The sequence below is a fragment of the Phalaenopsis equestris genome, unplaced genomic scaffold (assembly GCF_001263595.1).
Source record: "Phalaenopsis equestris unplaced genomic scaffold, ASM126359v1 Scaffold231023, whole genome shotgun sequence".
Taxonomy (NCBI): domain Eukaryota; kingdom Viridiplantae; phylum Streptophyta; class Magnoliopsida; order Asparagales; family Orchidaceae; genus Phalaenopsis; species Phalaenopsis equestris.
Genome location: NW_018248993.1, coordinates 60661 through 79524, shown reverse-complemented (window position 1 = coordinate 79524; position 18864 = coordinate 60661). Strand labels below are relative to the sequence as shown.

General features: G+C 32.6%; 1 protein-coding gene across 8 annotated transcripts in view; it reads left to right on the top strand.

Moving 5' to 3' along the window:
• Positions 1-204: 204 nt before the first annotated feature.
• Positions 205-18864, top strand: part of LOC110038105 — a 66688-nt gene continuing 48028 nt past the window's right edge. For 7 of the 8 annotated variants that reach the window (XR_002295391.1, XR_002295390.1, XR_002295389.1 and 4 more), the window contains exons 1-3: positions 205-623; positions 16677-16768; positions 16927-17627. Coding sequence is in view for 5 of the 8 variants with exons in the window: in XM_020742872.1 (XP_020598531.1) it covers positions 258-623; positions 16677-16768; positions 16927-17627 (1159 nt within the window). In the remaining 3 variants the exon portion in view is untranslated. The remainder of the gene's footprint in view (positions 624-16676; positions 16769-16926; positions 17628-18864) is intronic. The other variant, XM_020742875.1, reaches the window with a different exon arrangement.

Below are 18864 nucleotides of genomic sequence, written 5' to 3'. Positions count from 1 at the left end.
ATCATAAAATTTCTATTTATTTATATATCTAACACCGAAGTTTTGATTTTTAAAATAATACACCAAAGCCTTTTCTATCATATAAAATATATTTCAACATTTAAAAAGTAAAATATATGGGTGGCATGCATGAAAATATTCAAGTTTTTGATTTTAATATTAAATACATGTGATATGTACGTAAATATTCCAGCTACAGAGAAAGGAGAAAGAACCCATGACAGTTTTTCTCTGGAACTTTCTGACCCTGAATTCAAATGTCGTGCCCATCAAACGCTTTCGGGTACAACGGCAGTTATTGCGCATGCGAGCCGGGATACTGGCGGCAGCATAACGGGAGCTGCGCTCTGTTCTCCGGCGGCGGCAGTGACTGGATCACCAGCTCAGGCGTCGGCTCCTCTTCCACCGTCTTCAGTACTGTGCTTCCCTTGGAGAACATTCGGCGCTTTACCCAGTCTCAGGCCGTGCTGCTCGAGGCCACGCTGGCGCTCCTCCTCGTCTGGCTATTTTTCTGCTTCCTAATTCGCTTCGCTCCGCTCCGCAGTGGCCGCAATTCGGTCTGGTTTCGTTTACGCTGGTGGATTAGCCGATTTGATTTCTTCTTCTCTACCGAGCATTGGCTGGTCAGTTCCCCTATCATTCTTTTATTGCTTTATCGTGGATTGAATACATCAAGTTGCTTCGGGATAATTTGGTATGGTAGGTATTTTTAGTTTTTTTTTGGTTTCAAACTTGTGTAGGGTTTTAATTGATACGTTTAATTTTTGGCTGTTAATATAATTTCCCAGATCTTTGGGTGCCTTTTACTGTTGCGTATGAATCAATATCATCAATTAAATGGAGGATATATCATGCTTTTTGTGTGAAAGCTTAAACTTAGGTCAGATGTTTGTTCTTTATTTACTTAATTTATTTACATTACTCTAAGCGGTAGATATATAAGGTTGTGAGGAGTTTTTGAAGGCATTGAGAAGAGAGAGAGAGATGGAAGTGAAGGAAAAAGAAATTGACAGAAATTACTACAAGTTTGCTTTTAGAATTTAAGTATCGTTCCAGTGATCTTACGATACATTTTTGAGAAAAATCCTTATTAATTTTTTGTATTTTTAGATTCTCATTTTTTGTTATCTTTCCTAAGTTATTTTTCTTTTCGTTTTTTTGTACTCAAGCTTTGAGAAGGGCTGATGTATGTTCTTTTTTTGTACTCTATGATTGTGGCTTCTTTTGGTATATCGGATCCTCTCTCATATTTCATTGATGCAGTTATTTAAAAGTCTAATTTTCTAACTTTTGATCTTCCTTTTTTGCCATTTGGGGTAAATCTATTGAGAAATGATCTACATCCAATCAATGTAGAACTATTTCTCATGATAGGTTTGAGGATATTATTTACTTTTATTGTAGTATCATCATAGTTTGTGGGGAAATGAGTAGCATACAACTGAAAACCATATGGAGAATTTAGCTTATATAAATTAGTCATGTTTTGACTTTAGGGATGCTTATTTGGTGAGTGATAAAGAGAAGCCCAGAGAGCAATAGATTATGCAGTCAACTCATGTTTTTGTGTGTTCTAGTTTTGACATATTTTTCACTTATGATCCGAATTTTAATAATTGCATTTATGTGAGAAATGGAGCTATTTACATGATTGAAGTTTTGACCTTATGAAGTTGAGGACAAGTGATGGGGTAATTTTTTTGCTGGCTAGAGTTAGGCATATAATATACTATAAAATCATCTAATATCCCAAAATATATGGATATCTTAAATATATATTTAGTGAACTCCATATGTTATTGAGTGTAACATTAAGTTATGATGATGTGGATTCAATAATTTTGATGAAGTATTGCAATTTTAGGAACTAAAGGAGAGTTAGCTTTTAAGCTACTGAATGGTTTTAGATTGAAAAAACACAGGTTTATGGAAGAAGTTTTGGATATGATTAGGAATATTAGTTTTGTGTCTCACAATTTATTTTTGTGCGACATTATATCATTGCATTATACAATATGTGGAGATGACTATTTCATAGGTATAAAATTTAGTGGTATCATTGTAGAGTACCTTTTGTGCTGCATCGGTCTTTCGTGCGACATTTAAATCTAATAATATTATGCTATGTTGAGCTTTTTCTAGCTTTTAGAGTTCAAAATCCTCGACTTGGGGAGAACTCATTGAGGTGATCCATGTTTCATCATAATATTAACTCTGTATTATACATGGATCGCATGAGATTGATCTTAACTTTATTTTGTGAAAACTTGAAAATGTATTGGTGATTTGTTAGGTATTAGCTAAATTTCCATACATAAATCCTATTTTGAGGTAGCTATCAACCTTCCTATATGCAAGTGTGAAAACATTGGGTTGAAGACTATGTAATTTGATGGATGGATGCTTAATTTATAACCTAAACATAAGAACACTTAAGATTTTTTGAGTTGATAAATGGAGAAGAGAGAGAAGAGGGGAGAGAATGAAATCCTTGATTTTTTTTTTTTTGGTTTTGGAAGTATCATCTTTCTAACTGATGATACTTATTTGGGGAATTGTTGGGATGGGAGATTTTTAATGATATTTTTGACTGTCTTTTATGCTTTCTTTCCCACATTACTATTTGAAGGGGAAAATGAATGATAATACTAAGTTGTTATTCTCGTAAAAATGCATCGAGGGAGAAAAAAAGAATGATTAGTGTAGATGTATATATCTTGAACTAAAGCATTTAACTTTAGGGTGCAACTATCTAATAGAATAAATTAGCCAACGATAAATATATATTTAAGTTGAAACATAATTCAAATTCAAAAAAAAAAAAGTGATATAAAAGATTTTCTAGTAAGAAAGGCCCTCCCTAAATCAAAGAATAAATGGCATAAGTTAGCCAAAGAAGTATCGACCGAATTTAGAGTAATTTTTTAGTCAAATGAGCATGGTTGACAAGTTGACTAATATCGTAAAAATGGAATGTCTATACTAGAAATAGAGTAGATCAATGGAGTATGGCTAGTTTAATAGGATTCAAAAGAGCATTATTGTCCTAAATGATTATATAAATCGAGTTGTTGGCTAAGTTTAGGGAAAGCCTAGCTAAAATGGTTAAACAACCTTGCCAAATCAAATCAGATCAATGCATTAATTAAGTCGATGAAATCCAAAAATATTGATGGCACATTGTGATGATGTGCATCTAAGTAGGCTTAAATGGTCTTTAGAAATATTTTCAAAAGTGTAGTGATATATGATGTCACTTAGATTTAGAGGAAAGAAAAACGAGCTATTGTAAAATACGACACAAGTTATCCCACACAACAAGGTATTCTACTAGTCAATCTTATGAACCATGATAGTCTGATTGATGCTCTCAAAAAGTGTGGTACAGGGCTTGAGCAAGCCTGATTAGAAATTACTTAAGTAAAATTAAATGAGTAAAAGCTCAAAATAGCCTCTCGATTATTAACAAGTGTCCGATTTAGTTCAAAATTTTTAGGATGCTTCAATTTAGTCCTAAACTATTAAAATTTGATTCAAATTGGTTCTAAATTAGATTTTTCATTAAATTTAATGAAGGCCGATATGAATGGAAAGGTATTTTTGTCTTTTATGTAATTATTTATAAATATATCTAGCATAAAATTATTGCATATATTTTTTGGCTGAATCAAGGAAAAATCTGGCTTAAAATCTAATTAAGTACTACTCAAATACGATTAAAAGCAAACATCCCAACCTCTGAAATCCCACTTCACCCCCATTTTTTGCTTTTAAATCCATTAAATAATTTATTTTGCCGCATATATTATATTTTTCTTCTTCAACGAATTATGTCTCTCCGCAAACTTATAGTTTCGTAATTACCTGGTTGGAGTCACAGTTTCTCCAAGTTGAACCGATGCATGTTGAAGCCGCCTCTTTTTGCAATGAACGATGGTCAAGGGGGATGCACTAGAGCTCACATAGAGATGAAGCCTTGTCGTCGACGCAAGCATTGCTGATAGAGAAAGAGACAGATATTGTTCTGTCGAGTGGAGAAGCAATAAATGAGTACTCTCCTTGAGTTGCTTGCTCCGTCGATGGTGAAACAAAAGAGAAGGCATGCTCGGAGGGAGACAAAGCCTTGTTGTCGATACAAGCAACACAGATGAAGACGAAGACGGAGACTATTCCTTTGAGTAGAGAAGCAACAAATGAGTACACTCCTTGAGTTGCTTTCTCCGTCGATTGTGAAACAAAAGGGGAGAAGGCGCATGAGTGGAGGAGCATCGAAGATTTAGGTTTAAGGTGAAACTATTTTGTGTATGAGTCCTCCGCTAAGAAGCGGCGAGCTCTTCATGTGTTTAATTTATGAATTTTATAAATAAACGCAATTACCCTTCAAAATATGAATTAAACAGAAAAATTTATTTAGGATCAATTCATAACAATTTTTTATAGTCGGGGGCTAAATTAGAGCATTTTAAAACTCGGGGACTGAATGAGACAATTCAGAATAATCAAGGGACTATTTTGGACTTTTTCTCATAATTAAATTAATCAAGTTAAGGGTAGTGAAGTATAATGACCATATCACTCTATATAAATAATTAATGCTTATGCTAATTGCTAGATGCATATGTCCAAGGAAATATATATGATTGGAACTCACAACTTAGGTTGATCAAAGGTTAATTTAAGTTGATTATAACACCATACAAGTGTGTACATATTTAAAATTTTTGTATTAGCAATCTATACTCTAGTTAATGAAATCTGAGCTTCAATTGTTTTGAATTTTCAAAATCTAAAAAATTTATATGAGATTCTCAAAATTATTTGAATATGTAAAATTCAGAAAAACTAAATACCTTGGAGGTGTTTGAGATTTAATTTAATATTTAAATTTTTTATTAATACTTGAGAAAGTAAAACTCAATGAGCAGTCAAAGTCAGATTCTTTTATTTTAAATAATTGAATAGTTAAAAATTATAGAAGATAGTTGAGGATATTTTGGAAATTATTCATACTGAAGTAAGATTGGACCGAATAACCTTTCAAATTTCTCAAATCAAGTTGAAATGCGCTTCTTGATATTGTGGATCTTTTTGATAATTTATTTGATATTTTTCATAATCATCATCCAATAAATGATACCTTAAACAAATTCATAATTTGGGAAATTTTCTAAAATATTTGAGTACGTATAATCTTTGATGTTTGATCTTGGAATGTTCTAAGTTGGATTAGCCACCTTGATTGAGTTAAACATTTTTAGTCACTACACTTGTGTAAACTTTAGGATTTTTCTGAGCCTAATTCTTGACTTCTAAATCATATCAGTCAAAATGTCAGTCGGGTATTGAGCTATTCCTCGATTTTGAATAAAAATGGACTTTCTTTTTGGAAGTTTTGCTTATATTTTATTATATGTACAAAATTTAAAAAAATAAAAAGGTATGATAATATAGATTAATGAACTAATTATGTCATCACAACACAATAAAGCAAGACAAGAAGAAACCAAATAACACATTACGCCTTGTAAATAGTTGCTTGCAGTAATTCTTAAGTTGATATTTAATACTTTTAATGCATGATCCTCATTTAACAGAATTTAATTATAATATACATCACCAGTTGTACATCTAGCAACTATAAAAAAAAGTTCATTTTAGTGTGGAAAACTAGCCATAATAAACCGTAGCTTTTAACTTTAACAAACTAACACATATAGCTATAAGCTGTGCATTAACAAAAGGTTTGATAAAATGTTAACCGAACTAAATCTTAGTTCTAAGCTAAATGAGTAAAAAGCCCTGACTCATCACAACCAAATGCATACAAAAGTTTCCGTGTGGCAAAAGTCAACTCATATTATTATCACGGATTATCAAGTTAGCTTGTCTTACAGAATGCCATTAAATTAATGTTTTGTACCATACTACTTTATTTTTTTTTTAACTTTTTTATTTTCTTAAAAATTAAAAGTTCATATAAAGTGTTATGTTAATTTTTTATTATGGCATGATAGTTATCATTATTGGATGTAATATTATTCAATAATGAGAATTAGCTTATTACGAACAGATAAAGGGTCTGTTTTGGGCAGCTACAATTGTTATGCGAAAGGAGCTGCGGTGATAATTATAATTTTTTTTTTTTTGAAAAAATTAGATCGCAGTTTTCTAGCGGCAAACACACCTAGATAGACCCGGTGATAAAACACAACTTTCTACTGCAGTTTTTTGAAAAAGCAGATAAAACACAGTTTTGCTAAACAAAAAAAAAACTTCGGTGCGATACCACACAACCGCCCCAAATGCACTCTAAATTGTAAAATTGAAGGGATTATTTTCAAGTTATATATGCCGATTATTCTCATTATATGCAAATGCAATAATATACAAAAGAGATAATTGGGTCAAGATTGAAGTATTTGAATGTGTTGCAACACTTGTGAAATAAAAATGTTATGAAATTTTGAGGAAGCTCCGAACATTCGAACTGTCTGGCATGTCCAAGTAGAGATAATCTATCTAGAAATCAAATGAATGATTAGAGTATATGTATATACCTTAAACCAAAGTGTTCAATCTCAAGTTGTAGCTACCCAGTAGAGTAATTTAGCCAAAGATACATATTTATGTTGAGCATAATAAAAAAAAAATAAATTTAAAGGATTTTCTAGTAAGAAATGCCCTAAATCAAAGAATAAAAGACATAAGTTAGCCAAAGGAGCACTGCCCGAATTTAGAGTACTTTTTTAGTCAAATACGCATGATTGACAAGTTAACATAGTAAATGCGGGATGGCTATACTAGAATAGACTATATCAATGGAGTATGACTAGTTTAATAGGATTCATAGTAAGAAATAACCTGATTGAGGACATGAAGAACATAATCAAAAGAGTATTATTGTGCTAAATGATGATATAACTAGAGTTGTTAGTTAAGTTTAGAGAAAGCCTGACTAAAATTCTTAAACAACCTTACTAAATGAAATCAAATTAATGTATTAATTAATTTGTTGAAATTAAAAAAAGTTTAATGGCATGCTTGGTAATGATGTACGTCTAAGTAGGCGTAAATGGTCTCTAGAAATATTTTCAAAAGTGTAGTGACAGATGATGTCACTTAGACCTAGAGGAAACAAAGATGAACTATCCTAAAATACTACACAAGTTATTCCAAGCAACATGAGCTTCTACTAGTCAAGCTTACGAACCATGATAGTCTGATTGATGCTCTCAGAAGTGAGGTACATAGCTTGAGCAAGCCTGATAAGAAATTACTTCATTAATTAAATTAATCAAGTTAACCATCTAGAGTGAAGTATAATGACCATATAACTCAAGTTAAATAATTAATGCTAGTGCTAATTGCTAGATGCATATGACCAAGGAAATATAGGTAGGAACTTGTCAGCTTAGGCTGATCTTAATTTAAGTTGACTAGAGCATCATTCAAATGTGTACAATTTAAAAAAAATTATATTAGCAATCTATACTATAGTTAATGAAATTTGAGCTTGAAATATTTTGAGGAGATTCTCAAAATTATTTAATTTAAATTCATATAAACTAAATATCTTGGAGGTGTTTGAGATTTAACTTAATATTTAAAAATTTTATTAATATTTGAGAAAGTTAAACTCAAAGAGTAGTCCAAGTCAATTTATTTTATTTTAAATAAATGAATAGTTAAAAAATATAGAAGATTGTTAAGGATATTTAGGAAATTATCCATACTGAAGTAAAATTGGGTTGAATAACCTTTCAAATTTCTCAAATCAAATTTAAATATACTTCTGAATATTAGAATATTTATTAATGTCTAGTTTTAGTCATTATTAGTTTCTATTTATTATTAATTATTAGCTTGGACTCTCTATTATTCCTTTTTTTTTCCTACTGTATCATGTTTTTCTTTTTTTTTTTACTAGTAGATTCTGTAATAGTATTTATACCTCTCTTTGCATTAATAAGATTTACCTGGGTTCTTTTCTTGAAGTTAAAATGGTATCAGAGCTAGGTTCTAATCTAGCTGCTGGGTCTCTCCCCTAGCCGCCGACTGACAGGCATTCGTTCCGGAGTTAGGTCTCCCTCCAGCCGTTCGATCCAAATCCCTAGTCCAGACGCAAGTTCTTTCTCCAATGGCTAGGTCTTCCTCTGCAGACGGGAGGACTTCTTCTGAAACGACTAGATTCTCCTCCAGAGAGCCACCACATTGATAATCCCTCTGCTGAGACTGATTCAAATTTTCTTGAGTTGATGAGAGTGGATGCTTCATTTTTGATGAAAATACGAAACTCTATCAAACTTATCAACCTGGTTATATTACTCATTGCAACTATGTTAAAGATGTGATATAGGAATTGCCTTTTGTGTTTTATAGGAGATAAAATATTTCTCGAATCTTTGATGTATGCAAGGAGTTTTATTGAGCTGAAGAATATGATTAATCTTTTAACACGTCTCATATGCACTAACGTGTTTATGAAGAATTGAATACACTATTGTCTTTTAGTACTGATGTTCGAGCTCAGCAAGCTCAAAGAGAACAAATGGCTATTATGAGTTTTTTAGCTAGCCTTAACTCGTAGTATAAATGTGTCAAATCAAAAATCCCATTTGACCCATGAGTTACTACTTATAGCGAATACTATACTAGAGTTTGCGTACTATTCTGAGCTTTCAGGCTTCACCCGTGCAAAAACTTAGTGCTGTTGTTAGTGAGAAAAATATAGACATTAGTAAATCTTAGTCTAAAGGCAATTATGGAAGTGAAACTTCAAATTCTAAAAATTAAGGTTCAGTGGTAGTTTGCTACTACTATCATGAACTTATTCATTTAAAAAAAAACATGTCAGAAGTTGCTCAAAAAGAATTTGAAGGGTTCTAGATCACAGTCAGCTCACATGCTCACTACGAATGAGGTCTCTCAAAGTCTGACTCTCTTGATTTTTGTAAATGAATATGCTAAATTCATCCAATTTCAAGAAGTATCTAAGAAATCTCCCTCTATCATTGTCCTAGCTGAGTCAGGTAATAATGATTCTTGTCTTCTTTTCTTTTCCACATAATGGGTCATTGATACTGGTGCTATAGATCACATGACATGTCATCCAAAACTCTTTCCCACCTTTTATAAGCATCTTTCTTCCGTCACTTTAGCAGATGGATCTACACTTAATACTCTTGGTTTCAGCACCACCAATGTTACACCTACATTATCTTTGACTTCTACCCTCAGTTATCTCAATTCTCTTTTAATTTTGTATTGGTTAGCAAATTTGCACGTGCTCTTAATTGTTGTATAATATTTTTCCCTGATCATTGTTCGTTTCAACATCTTATAATGGAGAAGATTATTATTAAATGACTTGAGTTGGGGGGATTATACATTTTGGATAACAAATTACCACGACCCATAGCCTATTTCAGCACCTTATCTCTTTTTGAAACCCATTATCGATTAAGACATCAATCACTATAATGTTAAAGAAGTTATACCCTCAGTTTCAATACTTATCATTTTTACAAAGAAGTTATACCCTCTGTTTCAATAATTATCGTTTTTAGATTGTGAGTCATGCTAATTTGTTAAACACCTTCATTTGTCGTATGTTTCCAAATTAATAGAAGAGCTAGTCATAGTTTTGAGTTGGTTCATTCTGATGTATGAGAACCTTATCCCATTTTATTTAATGAATTTAGATATTTTGTTACTTTTGTGGACGATTTTTCTCGTATGACTTGACTTTATGAAATCTCGTACTGAGTTACTGTAACATTTTTAATTTTTTTGTGTTGGAATTAAAACTCAATTCAATGTTTTAGTTGAAATTTTGAGAAGTGACAGTGCCAAAGAATATTTTTTTGCACTTTTCCAGGCATAAGTGACATAAAATAGAATGCTTCATCAGTCATTCTGTGTCAATGCTCCATCCAAAAATAGAGTAGTTGAAAGAAAAAAATAGATATATTCTTAAGTCTACTAGAGCTCAGTTGATTCAAAATAATGTGCCCAAACGGTTCTAGGTTGTTGCAGTTTCTACTGCACGTTTCTTGTTCAATCGGATGCCTTCTACTATTTTACAAAATCAGATACCCTATCAAGTTTGATTTTCAACTCACTTATTTTCCTATTAAACACGTATATTTGGGTGTCCTTGTTTTGTTTGCAATACTCGTCCATAGGTTTCTAAGATGGACCCAAGTCATTATGGTGTGTCTTTCCAGGATACTCTCATTTGCAAAAAAGGTATTGGTGTTTTTCCTCTCTTGAACAGGTACATGGTTTCTGCTAATATTACTTTTCATAGACTAACCTCATTCTTTGATGACTCATCGGTGCATAAATCCTCACAAAATTCTATTGAGTTGTTAATGTATCACATCTTCAAATCTTGCTCCAGCTCCATTTCCATCTCCGCCACCAAGACCTCAACCTATACCACCTATCACTAATGTTTAATCTTGAAGACCTTATTGTCCTAATACTAGTCCTACAACGATATCTTCTTCAGTGGATCATCTTCCCAATGATCTTTTTTGGCCTACTGCTTTTCGAAGAGGTAACCGTTAATGCACTTATTTTTTCTTATGCTAACTATGATCAATTGTCTTCTACTTCTTGCTAGTTTATTGCTTCTCTTGATTCAGTTGAGTTTTTGAGATCTATTCAGCAAGCCCTATCACATTCTAGATGATGGGAGTGATGCTTGATAAATGCATGCCTTAACTAAAAATGGAACATGGGAACTAGTTGAACTATCCTTTGACAAGAAGGTTGTTGGCTGTAAGTGGGTATTCGTAGTTAAGTTTCATTATGATGTATCTATAGCTCGTGTCAAAGCTCAGTTGGTTGTTAAGAGTTATGCTCAAATTTATGAGGTTGACTACTTGGACAAGTTATCTCTTGTAGCTAAGTTTACCAGGTTGATGTGAAGAATGCCTTCGTGCAAGATGATCTTTTAGAAGAGATATACATGAAACAAACCCTTGGGTTTGCTGCTCATGGGGAGTTTGGGAAAGTATGTCAGCTTTGGAATTCATTACATGGATTGAAACAAAGCCTCGGGTATGGTTTGGAAGATTTAGCGAAGCAGTAGAAGAGAAAAAGTGATCACAATATATTTTACAAGTGATTTGCTTTTAAGATCATTTTGATTGTGGTGTATATTGATGACATTATTATTGCTTGAAGCAATGTGCAAGAAGTCTTATCATTGAAATTATTACTTCAGAAGTGGTCAAACACTAAAATCTTGGTTCTTTGAAGTACTTCTTGGTGATTGAAATATCAAGGCGCGAAAAGACATCTTTCTATCTCAACAAAAGTATGTTTTTGATCAATTAGTACAACAACAATAATAACAAGTATTTATTCCACTGTGGGACCAGCTACATGAATCCCTTTTCTCCATTGTATCCTGTTGAGTGTCATATTTTCATTTAATTCGAATATATTAAGATCATTTTTTATACAATATGCCCAAGTCGTTTTGGGTCTACATCTGTCTTGCTTAACATAAGTTGAATATAAAACTTCTACTCTTCTAATTGGATTATCAGATCTTTTCTCTATTGTATCATATTGAGTGTCATATTTTCATTTAATTCGAATAGATTAAGATCATTTTTTATACAATATGCCCAAGTCGTTCTAAGTCTACATCTGTCTTGCTTAACATAAGTTGAATATAAAACTTCTACTCTTCTAATTGGATTATCAGATCTTTTCTCTATTGTATCATATTGAGTGTCATATTTTCATTTAATTCGAATAGATTAAGATCATTTTTTATACAATATGCCCAAGTCGTTCTAAGTCTACATCTGTCTTGCTTAACATAAGTTGAATATAAAACTTCTACTCTCCTAATTGGATCATCAGATCTTTTCTCTATTGTATCATACTAAGTGTCATATTTTCATTTAATTCGAATAGATTAAGATCATTTTTTATACAATATGCCCAAGTCGTTTTGGGTCTACATCTGTCTTGCTTAACATAAGTTGAATATAAAACTTCTACTCTCCTAATTGGATCATCAGATCTTTTCTCTATTGTATCATACTAAGTGTCATATTTTCATTTAATTCGAATAGATTAAGATCATTTTTTATACAATATGCCCAAGTCGTTTTGGGTCTACATCTGTCTTGCTTAACATAAGTTGAATATAAAACTTCTACTCTCCTAATCAGATCATCAGATCATCAAATCTTCGACATGTAAGGTGACTAAACCATCTAAGATGACTCTCTCTAATCTTATTGACCATTGGAGCTACACCAACCCACCCTTTCACGAATAGATTCATTTTCCATTTTGTCTCTAAGTGTCAAGCCACTTATCCACTAAGCATCCTCATCTTAGCAACGGTTAACTTTGTTTTATGCTTCTCTTTTAAAGGTCTCACCACCATTTTATAAAATTTTTCTTAATGTCTAAGCGATAATTTTCTAACACACAACAGGCCCGATGCATTCTTCCACTTCAACCAACCAACTTGAATTCTACTGATAACATTCTATCTATAGCATCATCACTTTGAACAATAGACCCGAGATATCTAAAACGTTCACACCTTTTAATGATTTGATCACCCATAATTATAGCTCTGCCACTGGAGCTACTACTACTAAAATTATATTCCATGTATTCAGTTTTAGATCTAATCAAATGAAAGCCTTTAGAATCCAATGTAGATCTCCATAATTCAAGTTTTTCTTGAACTCTTTCTCTATTCCTATCCACAAGAAGGATATCTTCAATGAAAAGCATACACCAAGGTACAATCTCCTGTAAATGTCCAGTAATAGCATCCATAACTAAAGAGAAGATATATGGGCTTAAAGTTGATCTCTGATGTAATCCAACTGAAATAGGAAAATACTTGGTCAATTCTCCTTTTGTTCGAACACAATTAACAAATGACTTGAATAGAAGTCATATTAACACCTTTCTTCTCTAGAAATCTCCAAAGGACATCTATTGGAACCTTTTTGTAAGCTTTCTCTAAATTAATAATAATCATATGCAGATCCTCTTTACTCTCTTTGCACTTCTCCATCAAACCTCTCAATAAATTTACAGTTTTCATAGTAGACTTGCCCGACATAAATCCACACTGTTTATGAGAAATCTTTGTATCACGCCTTAACCTCTATTCATTTACCTCTCATAATTTTAGATCAGTTAATAGAAGCAGAAAAATTAGGTGTTAAACCATGCAGTACTCTGATGCTTCATAATTATCAAGTTATCAAGAAGGAAGCACTTTTTAATGATCCCAAATGATATTGGAAGTTAGTGAAAAAATTAAATTACCTCAAAGAGACTTGCTTTGTCATTGTGTATTTTAGTATTATATGTCAGTTTATGTGTTTCCCCACAGTCCATCATTTGTTAGCTTTGGAACAGATATTATGTTACCTTCAAGGAACTCCTGGAAAAGGGTTTCTATATGAGAATCATGCACATAGAAATATTGAATGTTTCTCTGAGGCTAACTGGGTAAGTTGCAAGATTGATCGAAAATCCATTACAAGATAGTGTTTTAGTTGGCGGTAATTTGGTCTCATGGAAGAGTTAAAAACAAAATATAGTGTTACGATCACATGTAGAATTTGAGTATCGAGCAATAGCACAAATTTCAAGTGAATTGATGTGGGTCTCCTAATTCTTTTCCGAAATGTGTTTTATGATAACAATTCTAACAATTTTTTGTGATAACCAAGCTGCAATTTATATTGCTTCAAACCAATCTTCTATAAATGAACTAAGCATATTGAGATAAATTTTCATTTTTTTCTTAAAAGATTTAACAAAATTTGATATCTACATGTTATGCAAAGACTAGGGAACAACTAGAAAACATCTTCACGAAAGCCTTTAGTGGGGCTAGGGTCATTTCTATTTGTAACAAGCGGGGCATGATAAATATCTCAGTGCCAGCTTGAGTGGGAGTGTTATGGACATTATTAAATTTAATAGGAAGCTTGATTTTAGGTAACGTAATTAGAGATCTAATTACAGATCTTTTCTATATTATAACTTTAATAGGAAGCTTGATTTTAGGTAACCAAGTCAAAGCTCAAGTCCAAACTCTATACTAGTTGACCTCCACCTTCCATATTAAGATTCTTTTCTAATTTGTACTTTTTTAATATTTTATTCTTCATCACTTAAAAAAAATACTGCTTTTACAATGGATATTCTCTTTTGGGTACCTTCATCATTGAGAGTTGAATCCCAAAATTTGATATTCTCTCCAGTAAAATCCTAATCTCTTCCACCATTTTTTTTACTATCTTAATTATTTTTATTTTTTGTTTATTTTGCGCTTATAGATGCCTCTCTATACATGCCATGTATTATGAAAGGATACTTTGTGTAAGAAGTGCTTGGATATATCAGGAAGTTACCGAATTGTGCGTGCAACCTTCTTTCATGTCATTTTTAAGCTTCTTGAGTAGCAACACTAAGTTCTTATGTTGGTCTACTCGGGGATGGTCCTTAATCTTTAGATAGGTAGTTCACTCTAAAGATTAAGGAATTCTTTTGCGCTTGCTTAATTAAAAAATTGCTTGTAATGCTAGTGGAAAACTATAAATGAGAAGGCGCTTCTCCTTCAAAAACCATGGGCAAATGTGTACCTTATGAATGGGTAAGGGAGCCGGGAAAACTGCTCTCTTTTGAGTAAATGGTAAAGAGTTTCTTTGGTTAAGAGTGGAGTTGAAAAACATGTTTGGAAAGAGCTACATACATACTAGGAAGACATCCAACTAAAATGCTTCTGCAGCAAATCTTTTTATTTTTTGAGCTTCTTAATACACAAAAAAAATCTCTCCCAAAACAGTTGTTTGTTTCATAGTTAACTCAATATAAACATCTGAAAATACTCAAACATCATATTCATTTAAAAAATTTCAATTTGCTAGAGTAATTCCTTAAATAACTGTGAACTTTAATGATATAAAATAGCAGCTACAAATCCTTGCTTTTTTTTGTTAATAGCTTTTGTTTTTAAGGGTATTATTCTTATTTTCTATAAAATAGAAAAACTTCACACACGCATATATAAGATACACTAATAACAATCTTGTCCCAATATATTCTCAACAACATAATTTAGGTTTTTTAATGATCAAAATCCCCGCATAAATTTTAAGGTTTTTGTTGATAATTAACCTAATTTCAATTTACGTTTTAGGTTTCCCCAGCAAATATAGAGGCTTCTTATTATCTCATTCTTTATTTATTTTTTTACTTTTCTAATAAATTGATTTATTGATTCAGTAAAAATAGCATCACCACATTGCGTGGGAATTTTATTTGTCCTTTTATTATTTAGGGGCTAAGATTTGATTAGGATGAAGAGCATCCCCACATTGCATCGGCTTTTAATTTTTTCCTTATATTCTTTCAGTCCAATAGACCCAACTACCACAATCTTCTGAAGTCATTCCAACTGCGTACACATTAAGACATGAAGAATTTAATGTAAATTTAGGCACATGTCAAGTTAATCCAGACTGTTCCTCCTTTTCTTCTTGAAAGGATCTTGCTTGATAGCCATTTAAAGACTATGTTCTTTACTCTTCATATTTCAATTATTCTTGAAGTGGCAAATCATTGCTGATTCCTTATGCTGATGGAAAACCAGCTATTTTTGGAAACCAGAAACGAAACACTTTCAATTTATTTCTTCATTTTTGTAATACAACAAATAATTTTGAGGCCATAATGTAGAATATCACAAAATCTTTTTCCTAACTTTATTTTTTATGCTATCTGTTTATATCACCTCCCTCAGTCTCTCACGACACACACAGAGGGCATTTAATCATTCTCAACTGCATAACTCAACCCTTTCTTTCTTTTCTTGGTCAATGCACAGATTATAACAACTTTTTTTTATCCAGCAATATCTGACGATTCATTTTAGCTATCTCAAAAAATGACAACATGCTAATTTTGTAAGGACTGTTCAGTTGTTTGATCAGTCTTGCAGTAGGTTTTTGCTTCAGTTTAGGAGCGGCTAAAGGTTAAAAACAGAAGCACATCTTCTTGGAAATGGAGATTATGCTGATCTTTTACTTTTTGGTTGCTTCTGCGCCCATATTGAAGATTTATAACCCACTCTTACTAAAAATATTGGGGGTACATCTTTTTTATAAACTGGATGGTTGACAAGAAATCTTATATTTTGGTTGGATGGTTGACAAGAAATCTTATATTTTGGTTGCTGTGCATACTTGATGGATTTTATACCCACTCTTACTAAAATTAATCATTTCTTGCACAACATAATGAATTTCTGGAAGATTCGTCTTTTGCATGCCTATGAAAAGAAAATATCAACAAAAACCAGACGATGAAATTTGTTGCAGCCTATCTGATGATAGAATTCATTATTTTCTTCTGCACTTATGATGAAAATGTGAAATGCAAATCATGCCTGTTACGCATTTGTATGTTTTGAGAGGTCATTTTGCCAAACAGCGTCTTAAAGAGGAAATTGACTTGGGCTAGACTAGCTGCATGACTGGCATTTTTTGCATTTATATATTTTCATTGCAAATTTGCTTAGTTGAAGTTATTCTCATGGTGATTCTAGTATCAAGACATCATATGCTCATCATTTTATTGTTTACCGTCAATCTTGGTTTGTAATATAGGATGACAACAAGGTGGTAGTTAAGCGGAAAACAGAGCTGGGTGGAACATTTTCTGTGGCTAGCTGGATACTCTTTGTTGGGTTATTTTCTGCGTGAGTGCCACCATTTTATATAAAGTTTTGATGATGTTAATTATGTTTCTCATTTGTTGTCGTAATGTAAAATTCAGTCATCATTATTATTTGCTTGGCAACTGAAGTTCAATTTGCGAGATTTGAATCATTCTGAGCCTGTCATTTACTTCTATCAGATTGCTGTATCAGATGATTACCAAGAGAAGTATTGAGGTTCACCGACTCATACCAGCTAATTTACCAGATTTACAATCATTTGTAAATGATCTGGAATTCAATATCACAATATTTTCCAGTATGAGCTGTTCCCAATTACGTGGCCTTGATACATTGGTGATTGGAACTCCTGGCACCATTGAGTATAGAGTCCTTTCTTTGTCAACTTATGTAGATTATCAATGTAAAAACACAAGCAGTGGTCCAACTATTTCTCTTAAATGCACTAGTTGTCAGATTCCACGAAGAAATCACTATATTTCATGGCAGTTTGTTGATATACCTAATGCTCCTGCCATGGCTGTTGGTTTTCAATTCAATATTTCCTCGAAGGACCATAATAATGAGAAGCATATAAGCTTTGTAAGCGGCATACTGATAACGCACAATCATACCAATGACAAACCTCGTACCTTTAGAGGAGCTGACTTGAATATTCTAGAAGTTCATTTGTTTCCTCAGATATATAAAAACTTACATGATCTGAAGCTCATCAAGCCTTTGGTTCATGACTTTGTTTCGGGTTCATCTTTTTCTGAGGTTGCTGAACTTCAAGCTTCTCTTCTGAATCCTAAGGATGGTTTGATCAATACAACATTGCGAGTCAGCTATCTTTCAGATTATATGGTAGAGATTGACAAAGAAAATGTAATGGGGCCTGGTAAGATGCCTTTCTTGTTCTATGTTTTTCTCTTATTATTTAACGTTTAATGTTTGAGCAAAAACACATCGATTCTACATTCATGTTTGGGAGATGATTATTATTTTCACTTGTTTAGCATGGTAGTACAGCAATTTTCTGCACTTAACCTTGTGCCATAGCATTGTCAATTCTGTGACATAATATTACTTTCGTGATAGTACTTTAATGATGTCACTTTCTTCGATAATCTTCAAATGCCATATATTATAGATATGGATTAATAATCTTTTTTTGTCACAGATTTGGCACTTTACCTTTTTCATCTCATGAATTTCCATTGCATCCTAATTTCTCCTTGTAAGTTTTTTCAGAAGGATAAAGCGTTTGTGTTCTTTTGTTTGGGGGAGTAAGTTTTGTGTTTCACTCTCCTCGACACAGTTTGCAGTCAAAATAGTTGTTGCATCAATTTTTGTATGAAGTCCCTTGCATTGGGGCAAGTATAATAATGATTTGGAGCAATGTATTGGGATTTTAGGTTAGAAAAAAAAAAAAATCTTGGTATTGTTACCATATGTCAAAAAGCTTCATGCACTAGGCACTGCTGCATACACCCTGCATTGGGAGGAGCTTAGTGCACTAGCGCGTCTTAGGGAAAGGTTAACCTATAAAGATTTTTTATCCAAAATCGAGTCTCTAATCTATTGTCACAGATTTGCTTTGAAGCCTTTTTTTGTGCTGGTTCAGTAAGTATTCTGTATTATTCTTTAATTATTTAGTATTGATATTATACTATAGTTTGTCGGTGGAGCTATTTTTTATAATTTTTTTTTTATGAATTGTCCTCAAAATTTTGCCTAGTGCTGATTGTATTATTGTAAATGAAAAATCATCATTCCATGATCTTTATAATACATTTTAAGAAAGCTAAAACAAAGGGATTCGTGCTCTCTAACATCATAGCTTGTGTTTGAGCTTCTACTACCTGGCATTAATTCTCTCATACCGGAACTAGTAGGAAATTCAACGAAAAACACAAAGCAAACTTTTATTGATACTACATTAGGGTTACAACATGACACAAATGGAAAGGGAAAACACAATAACAAACCAAGATTCGACTAGGTCTTGAAGGGAAGATCCGAGGGCAGAGTGGCGTCAGCAGTGTGGTGAGGGTAGAAGAAGGTTTGGTGGCTGTGAAGTCAGTTAGGAAGGGGTTTGGTGGCCGGTAGGTGGGCTGGACAGCAAGGATGGCTGT